The 14,406-nt window shown below is 39.2% G+C and overlaps 1 protein-coding gene across 2 annotated transcripts; it reads right to left on the reverse strand.

The window, feature by feature from the left end:
* Nucleotides 1-4,141: 4,141 nt before the first annotated feature.
* Nucleotides 4,142-14,323, reverse strand: LOC131471525 (FXYD domain-containing ion transport regulator 6-like). 2 transcript variants are annotated; one of them, XM_058648120.1, is made up of 10 exons: nucleotides 14,065-14,323; nucleotides 10,244-10,303; nucleotides 10,097-10,123; nucleotides 8,376-8,399; nucleotides 8,148-8,171; nucleotides 7,123-7,197; nucleotides 4,759-4,786; nucleotides 4,627-4,658; nucleotides 4,505-4,541; nucleotides 4,142-4,418 (listed from the first exon to the last, which is right to left on the reverse strand). In XM_058648120.1, the coding sequence occupies exons 2-9, from the start codon at nucleotides 10,293-10,295 to the stop codon at nucleotides 4,537-4,539; spliced, it is 267 nt and encodes an 88-aa protein (XP_058504103.1). In that variant the 5' UTR covers nucleotides 10,296-10,303; nucleotides 14,065-14,323; the 3' UTR covers nucleotides 4,142-4,418; nucleotides 4,505-4,536. The 2 variants fall into 2 exon arrangements, with proteins under 2 accessions (XP_058504103.1, XP_058504104.1); XM_058648121.1 differs by lacking the exon at nucleotides 10,097-10,123 and having other exon boundaries at nucleotides 14,065-14,315.
* Between the last annotated feature and the right edge of the window lie 83 nt (nucleotides 14,324-14,406).

The following is a 14,406-nucleotide window of genomic DNA, read 5'->3' on the forward strand; positions in this document are numbered from 1 at the left end:
TCGGGCCGTTTAATATGATTGGATGTTGTTTTTACAGACCTGTCCGTTCCACAGGTGACTGACATTTTTCACTTTTGTGACAAAGCATTAATTAATTGGGGTGTGAAGAGGATTTTAAGCAATACAGTAAAACATGCTCCAGGAAATGATCTCCCGCCCTACCTTTAAAGAGACAAAAAACAAGATTTAAAGGGTCAAGTTTTCCAGTGAAGCTAAATATATTACATTAGTGATTTCATTTTTAAATATGTACAATAATTAGTGACTGCTTGCAGATACTGTTGCTGTGAGGAGACGTAACCATTCAGGAATAAAAACCCATGACTTGGCTGAACTATGTAAGTGGAGATCATTAAGGTTTCCGCAGAGACCACACAATTTGCCCAATGAGTACCAATGACAAACTTTGACTGTCACCAGGGTAACACCAATCTCCATCTCCACAAGATAGGAAGGGACACCCTCAGAGACAAAGGGAGGGACACAAACTGTCCATTCACCTGTGAGACATGACAATGGCCATTGTCGCCATTCCGTCTTGTATGGTGACTGATAATCCACACAGGCCGAACCACAGCGCACTGGCCTCATCACACACACAGACATGAAACTGTAAGATAACTCAGCTCTGCTTTAATGCTAATTAATGACACAAAATGAAGTTCATCTTCTTTTTCTTCTTGTTTACTAAAAACTCTTTACTCTTGTTTTGATTCAAAACTTTGTGCTGTGCTAGAGTCTATGTCTCAGTCACTTTATTGTTCACGCAGGAAACTACTGCTATATTTAACTCAGGCTTTGCCTTTGATAATATAGTTTAATACTAAAGTATTTTACTTTAAACAAAATACCAGGACTGTACATCATGCAAATATTTCACAACAAGAGTTGAGAGGTCAGAGGGAAAAAACAGATGACAGCGCTAATCCAAAGACAACGAGCGCGCTTCACTGTCTTGATTTACAGTGCGTGTGCTTCGTGTGAGTTTTCTGGACCTCTAGTGGTTCAAGTGTGGCACCAGCACCAGCACGGAGAGTCTCTCATCCGTGTGTGTTAAGAGAATTGCAGGTCACACTTTTCCTTTGTTACAGTTGCACATTTGGGAAACAGAAACTACTCTCAGAGTAGAACAGACACCAAGGACACACTGGCAGTACTCCTCACAACCTCCATGGTTCGCAGAAGAGGACAGCATAGCACACACACACACACACACACAGTGGGACACCGAGGTCCATTACATTTTACATTACATGTTACATTACATGTTATCTAGCAGACGCTTTTATCCAAAGCGACTTACAATGGAATTGAGTACAATCAGCCAGGGGTGGAATCGAACTTGCGACCATAATGTCTTTCGCACACAGGGTACTGGTCTTAACCACTGAGCCACTCCACCCCAGGTCCACACTGCTTATAGTTGCTATTCCTAGGACATGACACCTACGGGGAGAGTATTATTACAACTTACTGGTGTCACATGGAATCTTTTGTAGTGCTACATTTTCAATTTCTACTATTTATTTTCAACAAGGATTGCAGTTGCCTATCAAAATGTAACCTGTATTAATATGGAGAACAGGTGCATAAAGCAGAGAATAAAGTGAACATGCCTCACAATAGTTACTCAATTACATATGTCCACTTCTCTGTGAGCTTAACTCCACCAACTTCTATCCACTGACTTAAAAAATCTGTAAAGTACCTACAGACACAAACTATTTCATGGTTTCATTTATGTGTTGATCACAGTCACATGTGTTACTGAATCAAATACAGCAGTAGCTAAATTACTTAGTCCATAAATTATATCATATCCCAAAAAGAAAAAGAAAAAAAGAAATGGATTCAACCATATTCTGTACTCACCATAGAAGATACTGCTCCTCCACTGTCTGGCCAGCAGCTGAGCTACTGATCTTTGAAAGATTGGCAATCTTTGGAGCTTTGGAGTCGACACTGAAACACGATACCACAAAAACCACTGCCTTGAAGAGACAGGACAATGCTTTAGTCCAGATGAACAGGTCTCTGCTCTTTCAGTCCTCCAGCTGTGGACAAGCTCTTCAGTCAAGATCATCTGGTCATCATGACAGTCATTGTTTGCATTGCCACACAGAGATAGAAGAGTCATAACTACTAAATAAAGTCCATTAACCTTTTCGTGCTTCGTTCCACGCTGGTGGAATGACCTACCTCGTGCTACCAGAACAGGGGCGTCCCTGTCTATCTTCAAGAAGCTCTTGAAGACCCAGCTCTTCCAAGAGCATCTTCTGTCTTTGGTGTGGGAGCATGGTTTCTGCAAAGAAACAGACTGGTCAATCACAGAGCAAATCAAAATAAAGGCGTCCATTTCAGCACCAAGGACAGCAATAGGTTTCACTGGTGTGCTTTTAAATCCTACACTCAGCAACAACAAGCTTCCCAGCTCTTGAGCTCTGCAGGATAGGATTCTCATCTCCTCAGGAGTATTTCCTTCTCTCAGCTGTGAGGTGCTCCATGCAGCATCTTTGCTCAGCAGAAAAACAGCAGGATACAAGATGATAATCACAGCAGCAGAGAAGAGAGAGGGAGTGCAATGTTTTGAAAATAGCAGTAAATAATACTCTCATACTCTCTAATACAGTACTCTTCAAAAGTCTTAGGGCAGCAGCAGATGTGATGTTTTTATGTCTTACTTCTGTGATTATTGACATTTGGATTGAATGAGGTGACTGAATGTTGGTCTTATAGCTGATCAAGCTGTCAATACGTTTAACCCATACATGTCTGGATTAAATCTATAGCAGACAATTGTTGAATACTATTTTCAAACATGAAATAGTTGGACATGTTTATTTTTTACCAATAATATTATTTATGGTTCCAATACAGTTTTAATAGAGCCAGAGTTGTTATATACGCGATATACAACATGTAGAAGCTGTTTTTTTATCTTTTGAAAATATTGTTTTGAAAACTGCATACATGACTCCCGTCTTTTGGAAGTGTTCCAATAAAGTGATTGAGAAATACTTATACCATAGCATTGCTAAGACAACAAATCTAACGTTGACTTTTGCACGGTAATGCAGAGATTCCATTCGCAAACATCAGTGGACTATAGACTTCACCTTACGCCAACCTGTCACGATCACGCTTGAGCCGTCAGCTTCCCAGTTCTCTCTCAGCCGCGAAGTCTGCTTTGTTTTAGAGAAACAACATTAATATCTTTGATACAAGTTCATTTCAAATATTCTATTGAAGTCACTTTGATGTAAACCTGTCAGAGATCAGAAATACATACACTTATACTGCACCTTACCAAGTTTCCTTTTTTCAGTGCAGACTATCAGCAGAGCATGAACTGTATGTGACACTCTTCAAAAATCCTTCGAAAGAGGAAAGAGCGAGCAAGAATTGGAAGAATTGCATTTCTCTGGAGCTAAGCAGTCTGCTGGGTTGCACTTGAAGAAGGAGGTGACCAGCTGTGATCAGGACAGGAGGTTTAGGTCGGCTCAGTTAGTATTTAGTAAAAACAATTAGAGGGGGGCCCTCTGGTGGCCACAATAATAAAAAAAACAAAGCAGGCACAATGGTGCAGCCATAGGGGGTGAGGTGGGGTCAATGAGTACTCTTGCCAAAACTGACAGGGTGTGGATGAGACTGCTACTTTAGTGTCAAGTAAAACAAACAAGAGGGTTCCGCTAATCTGTCTGTACATTGTTTTTGGTTGCGCTATTGCCCTGAGTTTCTTGCCAATAATTCTGGACATTTTCATTTCCACAGAAACGTGAGTGTGCACGCTGAAAATGCACCACTGTGTGTCTAATGTGTGCAGTGCAGTCAGCCGCCTCTTGCAGCTGCAGAGAGAAAATTAAAGCCTGCATTTGCAGCTTCCTCACTGACACTGGAATCGGCCGAGCTCACGACAGCAAGAATATCTGACACTGAACAGCACAGAGTGAGGAGTAAAATCAAGTGTAATGTGCATATTTCTTTCCTCCAACAGCTGCACAATGCAGCATAAATCATTCACACTCTCACTGCATGTGTAACTGAACCTTCTGCAGTGTCAGCAGGAGCAGCATAGTGCAGCATAGTACAAGGCTGTTTTCACTTGTAATGGCAGGGACAAACACACAGTGATGCATTTAAATCCAATGTTCAAGATTTTCAAACATGATTTATTGTCTTTGCTTCAGTCACACAAATACGAATGATAATCACACCATTGCTAGTCTAAAATAACGTTGCTACATGTAACTAGTAACACTTACAGGTGATACAAAGAAAATCACTAAAAAGAAAAAAACACTTTCATTGTTTCATAGCAACATTTGTAAAAATGATGAAAGCTTCATGTGTTCATGGAAAGATTGTCCTCAGCTGTGTTCGTGGTATTTGCTGCCATCTAGTGGCATCAGCCAGTGACGCTGTGGAAAGCAGATAAAAGGTAAGTTTTGATAAATGTTCGCTAAACTTTACTTCCTCCAGTCACAGATGTTTGTAATAAACTTACCGAATGTTCACTGTTTGTTGCCTATGTGTCCACTAGGCTGCAGAAAGAGTACGGATATATTTTTTGTGGAAAACATTTAACATTTGTAATATAGTTAACATGGAGGAAAGGAAGATATTTACCCCTTTGAACTCCATGTTCTGCTTGGGGTTTCCTGGAATTAAAACAAAATAAAAATATATATTTTTTTATATAATAATTTGACAAAAATTTAACACATTTGTTTTGATCCATGTTACTTCTGATCAACTCACCGCGACTTGTTACAGGAACATTTCCGGCCTAATTTAAGGAGTGGGGGGAAAAAAAGAACAATTAATGCCAGCCAACCTAATGTTAACAGCATACTTCATCAGGATTATTCAACTCTAAAAGAAGAGATTGTTCCAAGCTTTGATTCTGTACCTGAATACAGACTTGAGCTTGTGCAATTATGCCTAACAGAGCAACAATTCTCTGGAGGCGTTATAAGCTCTCAGTGTACTTGACACAATATTAATATAAATACAGTACTGTGTAAAAGTCTTAGGGGTTTATAGTTATTTGTAAGTCAAATTCTGTGTTTGAATTGGAATGAAGTGACTGGAAGTCGGTCTTATATACACCAGCAAGCTGTCAATGAATGAAACCTATACAAAATGTGTGTCATTTTAAAAACGTATACATTTTTCCGTAACACTTTAGATTAGGGAACACATATTCACTATTAACTAGGTGCTCACTAACATGCATAAATAGCACACTAGCCCTTTATTAGTCATTATTAAGCACGTATGAATACCTAATTCTACATAATTTTATTCTACCTCTATTGCTACATGAATTAAGATTTTTCCTGATTAAGGTGTTAATACGTTAATTATATGCAAGTAGTTGACAAATGAATATAAATAATCTATTGGTGACTAGTACTCTTTATGCATGAAAAATGTAATCACAGCGAAATCCAGGTTGTTAAAAGTACACATATTGTATGTACACGTGCCAGAGTGGAGGAGCCATTTTCAAGATGGCCAGCAGGTGTCACCATTGTGCTTTGGCTTACTCGTCAGAGCAGTAGAAAGTTTTGCATGGCGTTGTTAGAAGAGCACAGACAGACACCACGCCTGCCATGTAAACTCACTGTTGCACTGGACAAGCATGCATGCATGTATTGATTATTGATTTTATTGTTGAAGATAACGAACAATGAGCTTTTTTCAGCTAGAAACATTAGTTTGACTTGTAATTTGACAGTCACTGATACTAGTCTGATGTCGTGTCACAGCAAAGCCTCAATTACTTTACTCAACTATGCAGCTTTTCAGCAGTTAAAGGTTTAAACTCTGCCTCAGTACATTATGTTGAGTCATTTTATTTAGACTTCAAAAAGGTCCAGTGTGTAAAATGTTGTTTTTCAGTACTCTTGAGCCTTGAAGCTTTTACATTTATATCAGTAGCCAGGTCAGCTACCAGTTTGGCCCACCATGTTTATACAACAGCCCACACACGGACAAACTAAACATCTTTTGAGTTTTAATTCTAACTGAAAACTACATAGTTTCTTCAACACGCTTGGAACGGAGAGGTGAGGTGAAGGGTATTCAGCAGCAACTTGTAACTTCACCAATAAATGTTGCTACATTTTACACAATGTCATTTTTTAACTGACTAACTTTCGAACTTTTGACTAATTTAACACATTTTGCCAATGAAGCTGCAGCAAAGAGGCAGCTGTGCTGAACACTTTCACAGAAATCTAATGTGGGCACTCGACTCCAGACTGAACTACTGACCTTCATGCTCTGAAGACTAAGAATAAAGCAGTGGGCATCGTGAAAGGTGACACCGCTTCACTTCACCCACTTTGAAATGGGGAAAACAGAATCCTTTAAAACCATTCTTATATGTAGTTCTACACATAATATGTTTTAAATAGCATAACATTGACATTTAGGGTTTCATCTATGCAACTTCTGTTCAAAAGTAGTATTTATATTTAATGTCTCTCAAGTAAACGTAAGGTACGAAATGTATGAACAGTGAAAAAAAAGTTTTAGTCTAGTAAACAAGTAAGCAAAGATGAAAACTGTAGCGTCTTTAGTCGTTAGAGCAAAGATACTGCCTTTGAAAGTCAGTTTATCAGTTATTTTCACACGCTCATCAGCTGCTCATTATATTATTGTGCCTGCCGCTATTTAAGGTGGCATGTTCTATACACGGGGCACAGCTCTTCAAAGTGTTAAGTGTGGACTCCACAGTCATCCTAACAAACGGGAGCAGACGAGTGTGTGGATCTCAGTGAATTATTTATTGGCTGGTTTTGGTTTTCATGGCTTCCACTACGTGCTGGCAGTGCGCAAGAAAGAATCTTTGAGGCAAACTGTGAGTGAGAAAGGTGATAACGTGGCCTATATAAAGGGCTGCTGTGATGCTGGGATTGTGCAAGAGGCATACGTGACCCTCCCCTCCCCTCCCCTCCCTGCAGACTTGAGAGAAACAGAAGCCTGCTTGTTTGGAGAAGGGTGTACATTTGAGGGTGGGTGGCTTGCACGTACAGAAATCACAGTTTGGTGACAGTGACTCTTGACATTACACATCTGCTATATCTGCTGTACAGTGGGTGGAGAAGCACTTACTGACTATGAGGACAATACCCAAGATGAACAGGACCACTGCGAAAACCAGGCCACCGATTCTCAGCGATTCATAATCTGTAATGAGATAAAGGTACTTTGTATTGATGCACAGCAGCATGTGGAAACCTTTCATTACACAAAATACCATGAATTCTACAGACGTCCGAGGCCTTTTGTGTGGCATTTAATCACATTTTGATTCAAGGACAGCTTTTGCAGATAGATTTTTGCCCGCCCTCTAATGGTCATGTTGGAGAACCACAGATACCAAACTGTAAACACTGTGATAAAGTTTATCTTTGTAGTTGTGTCTTCCTGTGAGGCAGGAAGAAATGGTGCAAGACGGACAAAAAAATCAAAAGCAGGCAGAGGTTGGTGTGGGGCAGCATTTTCATTTGCAGAGAGCAAAAGAAAAAATTAAGGCAAGTCCACAAGAAATCTAAACGTAATTTTGAATAACAAAAGATTGTTTTTCTCTCTTATCACTGTTGTGACTGGAGGTATCAACAGGGATAAGGCTGCAGCCTGAGAGAATAAAGGTACACACATCTTCCCAGGAAATGGAGCAAAATAGACAAGTCAGTGTAAAATAAACACAATTTAGTGAAAAGGAAATGAATAGTTTGTGTATACATATAAACAAAAATATAATCGTATGTCGTGACTCCCTTCAGATACAGTATATTTAGGGAACTCCCAAATGGTCTCCAAGCTGGGAACAACAGCTTTGGTTTTCCTTCTTTTACCAGAACATGTATAGTAGTGAAAAAAAAACACATCAAAGTTGATGTCACGTCCTGTCGTACAAGTCAGCGCCTTGGACGGAGTGAAAATATGAGCTTAAGCAGAGTGGACAGGACTGTGAGCATGTGCAGACTAATAAAGAAGCTTGGCCTCAGGGTGTAAGTTTTCCACTACTTCTTAAAAAAAAAGTGCAAAAAATGCAGACTCATCTTGACCTCCCAGATGTTTCCTGTGTAGAGAGACAGCCGTTAAATGACCATGTTCATCGGCTTAACACTTACCATAATGAAAAGCACTGTCGTAGTCTGGTAGGAGAAAAAAAAGAGAGATAGAGGCAGATTTATCCACTGACACACTTCAGAGAGCACTTACGATATAAGTGCTATTCAGCATTTTTAGGCTCTCAGTCAGTCTTCTGTTCATTAGCCAGTTTGGTGCCAGTGCCAATTCATATGCCCACTAAATTATCTTAATTTGACTTTCCAAGGTTCCATTCAAAGAATACCCACCTCTGTCGTGATCTGCTGCTGAAGCTGCAAAAAAAATAAAGACAAATCATTAGTCTGGAAAAAGATATTCACATCGGTGTGTAACTGCATGTCAGCAACTGGTAAAACTGATGCCACACAGCAGAGAATGTGAACACTTCATTCACCCCATTTTTACATTTTGGGGTATTTTGTCATTTTCATCACCCTTTTTATTCTGCCTTTTTAAAACAGAATCCTTTTTTCCTCTTTGACTCATTCATTATTTATTTGACATTTTTACTGAATTTCTTTTTTTCTGCGACATTTTTAGGACTCTAATTTCTTCGTATTTCACTTTTTATTGATTGTAATTTTTTTTACCTTTGTATTGATTTCTTACTATTCTGTCTGTGTTGTTTTGAAATCTTCCTTTATGCATGAAGTGGCCATAAATAAAACCAAACTCCCTCCTTGTATCTTAGTAAAACTGTACAAGCATAATTACAGGTTTTAAATAATGCAACGATCTCAGTCAGTCAGTGAGCACATAAATGAATCTTACACTTTCTTCAACATTGTTTACAGATTCTGATCTACTTCCATCTGTGTTCTGTCAGTGGTCTGAGAAACAACAGACCCCTCACTTCTCTGCTCTTCAAAAACTTGCTTGACAGTTTACTGAACTGGGTAATTATCTAAATCATAATTATTTACAAAAACAACCAGAACAATTAAGTTGACATAATGAAGACAGTGACAGAAATAAAATAAAGCTAGAGAGTGGAAAAGATGTAACCTTGGAGTTGCAACATCTCACACTGTTATTCGCACTTTAACACATTCAACTGTGACTGTGATCAGCATTTTAAAATGTCAGTATATAAAAAGAAAACCTGAACAACAATTGATCAACTGAAGCACAGCACAGTAAAGGAATAAGCTATTCAACAGGCTTCAGAAATGTTTCTGACACAAAGTAAAGGACTTGTTTTTTTAATAGAATTTTTCATGAATTGTTGGTTCAAAAATTGATCTTAATAATATTTTATGAACTGTCTTTCAATCCTTTTAAGTGCTCGAGTTCACTATGATATTATTGTCAGAGGGTAAATACGGGAAAATGACCCAAAACAACTGACACAAGCCTGAAGAAATAAATATGGATGAACTGAAGTGATACTTAGTATCAGCATCAGTCCTATACTGGTCAAAAATCATTGGATCGGATATTGTAAAGATGAAAATGTAAAATCCAATACAAAAAATCCTATATATCACATGCTTCTCTATGCAAAAATATTATAGGAATTATATGTTTGAAATTGCTTGAAATGAAAGTGGTGAGGTGTAAAATGAATGTATCGGACTGAGGTTGTGCTACTGGTATCAGTATAGGACATGAAAAAGTGACTTTGAGCCGTCTCTAGAAAGGCGGTCGGAAAACCTGCTTAACATCAAGCTCAACTGATGACGTGCAGCACACACAGAGGAATGAACCCAAGAGCAAGAAACATTAACAATGGAAAAACCTGGAAGATGTCTGAATAAATTATGATTCTAACTGCACTGAAAAAGAAACATTTACACTACTCTGACACGGACCTTTCCCAAAGCAAAACAACAACACTGAGTGGAAAATATCAAATGTATATTTAGCCAAAATGAATGCCACTCTGAAGTGTGAAACACACACAAAAAAAGAAATGAGGCTCTCTAGAGGCCATGCAATGCTGGTGACCACACCAATGCAGGAAACTTACCGGACATTACCCTACCAAATGCTGACCCTGTCACACAGACACATTAGCTGGTTTATATGATGGAAGGACATTTACGTAATATATGGGGGGGGGGGGCAGCTTGAAATGTGCACATTCACAAGAGCATGTAATGAGAGGGAAGCTCACCCAGTGCTGGAGAAAACCAGGAGATGAATGCCACCAACAACACGAGATCCATTGTACCTGCTGTTAAGAAACGAACCATTAAAACATAGAAAGAAAAGTAATTCATGTCTTAATCTGATCATTTCAAAACTGGGTTAATGTGTTTTTATGAGGGTAAAGTGGCAAACCCCTTTGAGTTGTATCATCTCCTTTTCGAGGGGGTCCCAAACATACATGATGAATAAAATGTTTAGTGCTGGTATAGTAGTTTATGAAAATGTGTTTTCGAGATAAACTTTGGAACAGAACTCTAAAACATCTCAGCAGTTTTCATTAAACTGTTTTGCCAACACAGAGGAGCCTGTTTTCTAAAATCTCACAAAGTCACAACTAGAACATACCAAACCAGATAAAGCTCAGGTCTCAGAAAAGGGAGACATACACTCTTTATCTGCCAATGTCTTGGAGGATTATGCCTCTGGTAGAAAACCATCAAAAACAGCATTAAATGGTGTGGTGATCAGTGTACATGTTGCTTACATTTTGTTTTTTAAACAAATACGTAAGAGTTACAGGTATAACATCTGAAGTTCTCAACTTTTCAAGTCCATTCAACCAGAAAGAAACAAGCCAAGAGCTTGATTGCATTGATAACTTGGTAATTTCTGTATAAGACAATAACATCTATCATCATCTCCAACTAAACTTGAACAAGAGAAGCAACACAATCAGGCAAAATGTTGTTACTTTGTGTGATACATCACCTGTACTCTATATGTAAATGTCGTGATTTTTATATTTACACATACTGTACAACTATATTGTTGTTATGTCTTAATATTGTAGCCTCCCGACTGTGAGGGGAGAGGATCTATTTCAGACTCTGCACCGTAGAATCTGGGGCTTGGCAGTCGAAGGGTGCGAGGCAAAGCTGGTGTTAAGTTGCACTTGGAGTTTGGTCAGTAGGTTTGGATTGGTTTTACTGGGTCATCCAGTGAGCACATGCAGCACAGACCACCCTGTGCTGTTCTCCTGTCTATATATTATCTAGTACATTCTTTGAGATTCTCTTGCACCCATGTTTACAAGCTAAGACTACACAACCGGACTTGTGAGTGAAGGAGTTTCACAGTCTGCAGTGAACCTGAACCCCAAAAGGTTTCTCGAGGCTCTGCTTCTTCGGCATGTCATGCTTGTCCAGAGTAAACCAGAGCAATTGTGATTTACAGTATTGTTAAAATGTACATGTTTAGTTACGGTTAGGATATTCGTAAAAGTAAATGGGCAAAGTCTTCTTCTGTATTTTTTTAATGTTTTCTACAGCTTTATTTGGTTCATATCCATAAACATTTAGATAATATGCAGAAATTTGCCCATATTTGAGCACATTTACTTAAAGCTTACGGCTAAAATGGAAACAGGTGATCTAATGTTACTAACGTTATAAAAACATGTTGCAAAATGTTGAAATGTAATGCAAAAATGTCACTATCAACGGCCCAATGTCTAAGTATTAGTGACATCTAATGGTGGGACCCTTTCCCAATCATGTCCAGGAAGTCAATCCATTTATATAGCACTAATGTAATGTGTAGTAAGCTTCTGCTTTCAATGGCAAAATGCTATGTATTGTCTGCATGGGCTTTTGTAGAAACACAGTGGCACAAGTGGTACAGCTGCCACAAAGCACTTTGTATTTGCCTTCAGTACATAATAGAAGATTTATAAAGTGATTTTACACTTTTTAAACACATTTATGGGTGGTACATTTAATGTTTGCCAATAAACCCCCCAAAAATGCTACACAATGGACCTTTAAGTTACCAAAAACCTCCACAGTGAATTGATGCACTCTTGCATAAAATCTCTACGCCATGGAATAAGAATGTTGTGCATTTGCAAAAGTCTAAGCCCACATTAGCAAGGGTGTTTTCCTCTCTTTGGCTGAGACCACTGCTGTACGTGAATTCTCGGCCTGCCAATTAGGTTTAATCAAACCAGAACAGGGTGAGTTATACTTACAAGAAGTGATCTAATAATCTTGTTTGTTAGACTTCTGAGAAATGTAGACAAATATAATGGGGAGACAGCATAGAGGCAACACTTCACAAAATATGCAGCCCAAATCAGATTTGTAAGCATATCCAATCAGAATCTGATCTTCCTGACCAACTCTTCACATTATATATTGTAATGGCTCGGTTCGGGTGCGTTTCTATTAGGAATAGTTCCCAAAATAACTGGCCCGAGCCGTTCCATTTTTTGATACTCTTCCCTTGGGGTACCAGAGTTATGGTATGATACGGATGGAGCTAGACCAATGACAGTCAGCTGACTGGGCGACCAAAAAGCATCACTCCCTTGCGACTGGTGTTTCTTCAACACTCGCAGTCTATTCTCATACATAGCTTGATGTTGTTGAGACAAACAGCCAAAAAGCTAAGAACGAGCTGCTGGATGTCCTCTGTTGTTGTCTGTTGAGTTACGTTCAATGTCGTTGTCGTTGCAATGGCACAACTTAACACTACGGATCTTGCTGACACACGGGCACAGCGCACAAGCCGCCTACCAAGTAAAGGTACCGTTCTCAGTCGAAAGCAAGTACCATCATGGTACCAAACTGAACTGTACCATGATGGAAACACGGCTCAAGTGACCAGATCCAACCTGTGTGTCCATATTGAAATTGTCTAGGCTTCCACATGGATTTCTATAGTTAAAGGCCACGCCCTGAAAAAACAAGTAGTCTAAACGAAATAAACAAAATATTGGACAGAAATCTGTGCCTGTTTCTTAACCAAATGGTTATGTGGAGCCGCAGCGCAAACTAATTTTCTCGTTTTTAAACTAGTGTCTTCCACTGTATTGATTGTCTAATGTGCCTCCAATTAACTTCCGGATCTACGTCATTGTTGTTCGAGTTGAGCTGCGAGTGACACAGAATACACTTTGAAAACCTATCCGAGCGGCTGAGACATTCAGATTGAAAAAGACCTGTTAAAATCCAATCAGACTCACAATCGAAACCTCCTCCAAATGTGGTTTGAGTCAGCTTTGAATAAAATCGGATCTCATGTGTTCTTTATACTGTAGCCAAAAATCTAATTAGACATGCTCAAACATCCGATTTGGACTAAAGTCTAAACAACGCCTCAGAGTGTTCTCTACAGAGGCTGCCATGTTGGACCACTATACACACAAAACATCTTTTTAATTTTAAAGTTTTAATGATAACTGAAGACTACCTAGCTTATCCCACATGTTTGGAGAGGAAGAGTGAGGCGACAGACATTCAGCTGAAACTTCACACTGTACCTTTAATGCGCAACGTACACCACATGACGCAAACTTGAAGAGAACTCTGATTTTCGTGTTGCTGTTGACGTCAAACGCGACACAGACTAAACAGCATTTTTACGAGAGTTCAGTTGGCAACAATATTTCTGCTTCTGCTTCAGTCCACAGAGGAAACGGTCACTACACACGCAGCTCCTCGGCTGGCGTGGCATTTCTACCAAGGAATGAACACTTTTCCTCAGCGTGGCGCGTGGATAGTCTGCACCACACCGGTGATAGTGCGGAACAGCCAAAACAACCCCATACGTTTGGATAACAAGATTGTGGATTCGTGCAATTAAATGGTCACATGGTCACAGAGGCATTTATTGGAGGAAAACACGGCTACAAAAAAACACGTCGAGGAGAAAACAACGTGGACACAAACAAGTCAAATATTTAGGAGAATGTCGAACTGTTTAACGGTTTAAGGTGTTAATGCCAAATGTATTGAAATTATGTCCATTTGCAAGGAACAATTGTTGCAATATTTAAAATTAACTCACCGTCTTTTCTTTTCCAATGTGACTCCTTTCCGCCCACTGAGCCGAACTTTGCTGCCGAATTTTCTCAGTTAGTATGTGAAAATAATAATAATAATAATAATAATAGTAATAAATTCTGCTATTAGCAGCAAAATAAAACCACTGATGCTTGTTTTTTGCAATTGAAATGGTTGAAGCGGTTCGACCAAGATACGGTTCCGCTCCTTGGGTCTTGTCTCACAGGAATGAGAGAGAGCGAGGAGGGGGTGGGGTGCGTGCGGCTGTGAGTTATCTGAAGTTCTTACTTAGTCCCCCTTACCCCACCTCAACAATAATAATAAAAAAGAAACGGATAAACAACTA

This window comes from Solea solea, chromosome 13 (genome assembly GCF_958295425.1).
Source record: "Solea solea chromosome 13, fSolSol10.1, whole genome shotgun sequence".
Lineage (NCBI taxonomy): Eukaryota > Metazoa > Chordata > Actinopteri > Pleuronectiformes > Soleidae > Solea > Solea solea.